At 35.8% G+C, this 2,683-nt stretch overlaps 1 protein-coding gene across 1 annotated transcript; it reads right to left on the minus strand.

Annotated features, from left to right (window-relative positions):
* Positions 1–1,370: 1,370 nt before the first annotated feature.
* Positions 1,371–2,434, minus strand: LOC108361484 (uncharacterized). The gene is made up of 2 exons (XM_017614103.1): positions 2,045–2,434; positions 1,371–1,931 (listed from the first exon to the last, which is right to left on the minus strand). Exons 1-2 carry the CDS (start codon positions 2,072–2,074, stop codon positions 1,371–1,373), a joined length of 591 nt encoding a protein of 196 aa, XP_017469592.1. The 5' UTR covers positions 2,075–2,434.
* Between the last annotated feature and the right edge of the window lie 249 nt (positions 2,435–2,683).

Genomic DNA, 2,683 nt, shown 5'->3' on the forward strand with positions numbered 1-2,683 from the left:
ACGCACATTAGGATAGCAAAGCCTTCGGGAGCGAATTCCCATCTTTTTTACAATAGGAAAGGTTTCTATAGTCCAATGTGCTGGTTGTAAGTAGAAAAACTCTGTTTATACGCATTTTGTTTAGTTTTTATTTTACATGTTTTAAGATCTGTGATCACAAACAGCGCATAAGGTACATTAACGCGAAGTACCCTGGTTCAACACACGACTCCTCTGTTTGGCTTAATAGCGATATATCACAGTACTTTCAAGCGCAATACGAAAATGGAAACAGAAATTTACGGTTATTAGGTAAACATTTTCCTATTATTTACGAGCTCGTTTTAATTGAACATTTTATTCGTAGGGGACGCAGGATACGGTCTTGCACCTTGGCTTGTAACTCCTTTTCGAAATCCTGCCCCTAATACCCCCCAAAGCCGTTTCAACAAATGGNATACGAAAATGGAAAAAGAAATTTACGGTTATTAGGTAAACATTTTCCTATTATTTACGAGCTCATTTTAATTGAACATTTTATTCGTAGGGGACGCAGGATACGGTCTTGCACCTTGGCTTGTAACTCCTTTTCGAAATCCTGCCCCTAATACCCCCCAAAGCCGTTTCAACAAATGGCACAGTGCTGGGCGTAACATAGTAGAGAGAACAATTGGTGTTTGGAAAAATTGGTGTCTCCTGTCAGCACGTCAACTTCATTATTCTCCTGATAAGGCTATTCAAATTATAAACGTAGCTGCAGCACTCCATAATCTTCGAATTTACTACAATATTCATGATGAATACCTTGAAAACTTTAATGATTCTGAGGATTCAGAGAACAATTTTTCTGAAATTGAACGAATGGATAGGTATTATACTGAAGCAGTTACTCTGCGTAATCATATGCTCCAAAGTTTCTTGTAAAATATGTTTTATTTTAATAAAAAGTACAAAAAACATGCCTTCATGACAAAGTTGGAAACGTTGGTATCTAAAAATGCATTAAATAAGACTGTCGTTTATTCTTTGTAGCTCCAGCTCTAAAATTTATTGTTTTAGTCGAGTCTTTTCTTTCAATATGTGTTCCATTGCTTAATTGTGTCTCTTTGTTTCAGCAATTAAATGTTTCAGAGTTGTACTCATATCTGCTACGTTCTCATTAATGCTGTCCATTGTATTTTGAATATTTTTCAAACTGTGATTTAAAACCACAAATTGCTTTTTGTGTTTAACCAAACTGGACGAAACTTTCTGNTCATTGCTAAATTGTGTCTCTTTGTTTCAGCAAAGAAAGAGTTGTACTCATATCTGCTACGTTCTCATTAATGCTGTCCATTGTATTTTGAATATTTTTCAAACTGTGATTTAAAACCACAAATTGCTTTTTGTGTTTAACCAAACTGGACGAAACTTTCTGATGAAATTTTTTTTTGTAAATCTATTTGCGTTTTCAACATTTTCAGCTGGCTTTTTTTTTGTACTCTGCTTTGGGGTCGAGTACTTGTAGCTGAAATTGCTTCAGGTATGCTTTCATCTGATGTCACTCCACTAGTTGGCACGCTGTTCGTGCTTTCAATTTGGCCTACGCGTGGCTCCTGTGGGACACCATAATTATTGCGCCCTGAAACACCCGTTATGGTGTCTTGAATGCAAATCAGCTGCGCAACTTCTTCTTCCAAAGCAGTCAATGGAATTTCTGCATTTGGACCTCCACCTGTAGCTTGCATTTGGCTCCTGTTGTGTGACATTTTTTTTTTAAATTGAAGACTTAAAATCTGACCATACCTAAGATTAAGGAAATCCATATAGAACAAGTTGAATTTTACATATGCACATTTTATGTATACCTTCTTCCATTCTGAAACCGATTTTGCCGGAGGTCCCAATGCATTCAAGTCTGTGCTTAAGGTTGACCAAAACACTGACACTACCTCCGGCGATTGTTTGGTCATGTTCTTGGCAATATCCCCGTTAAGCTTCATTCTCTCAACTAGCAGCGAAAATTGCTCACGGTTTGTGGTACGACTTCTATTTTAAAGTTTGTAGNAGGCGCTTGTTTGGTCATGTTCTTGGCAATATCCCCGTTAAGCTTCATTCTCTCAACTAGCAGCGAAAATTGCTCACGGTTTGTGGTACGACTTCTATTTTAAAGTTTGTAGAATTAGATCATTTTTACCCAAAAATACAAAAACTCACTTACTTTTTATTAAATTCCATGTTGGTATGAAAATACTGCGCAATTGTAAAAATCTAAATTAACAGCCCGATTCCGCAACACTGACAAGTTCACCACAGTCACTTTCATGACAGCTAGTCATTGTTCGCTATTCTAGCGCTCTAACAAAAGCTTGTTTTGCTGACAGTCTTGTCAGTTCTAGAAAAGGTGCTGACAGCGGTTTATTGTGTTCATTTTTGAAATTGTGAAATTATGGAGGAAGAAATTTTAATTTATGCATTGGCTATGAAAGCCCAGGAAAAAAAGAAAAAATTGATAAAATGGAAAAATGGAGTGATACACTAGGGCTGGGTATCTCCAAAATGCAACAATTTTTATTCCAATGTTTTTCCGCCAATTTTGTATAAAAAAAATGGTTTATTTAACAACAAATAACATACAAATAAAATTCCTAAACTTTGTGCAAAACTGGCGAAAATTCAGCAAATTTTCATCAAAATTTTCAACTTTTTAATCAGATTTTTTTTT

Source organism: Rhagoletis zephyria, unplaced genomic scaffold (genome assembly GCF_001687245.7).
Source record: "Rhagoletis zephyria isolate East Lansing unplaced genomic scaffold, Rhagoletis_zephyria_1.1 Rzeph_scaffold_00775, whole genome shotgun sequence".
Classification (NCBI taxonomy): Eukaryota; Metazoa; Arthropoda; class Insecta; order Diptera; family Tephritidae; genus Rhagoletis; species Rhagoletis zephyria.

Excerpts from the sequence above, each read along its gene's own strand:
- LOC108361484 (XM_017614103.1), bottom strand. The coding sequence starts at position 2,074 with ATGAAGCTTAACGGGGATATTGCCAAGAAC. Across the intron at positions 1,932-2,044 it reads ACGGGGATATTGCCAAGAAC|ATGACCAAACAATCGCCGGA; the intron begins ATGACCAAACAA and ends ATTGCCAAGAAC.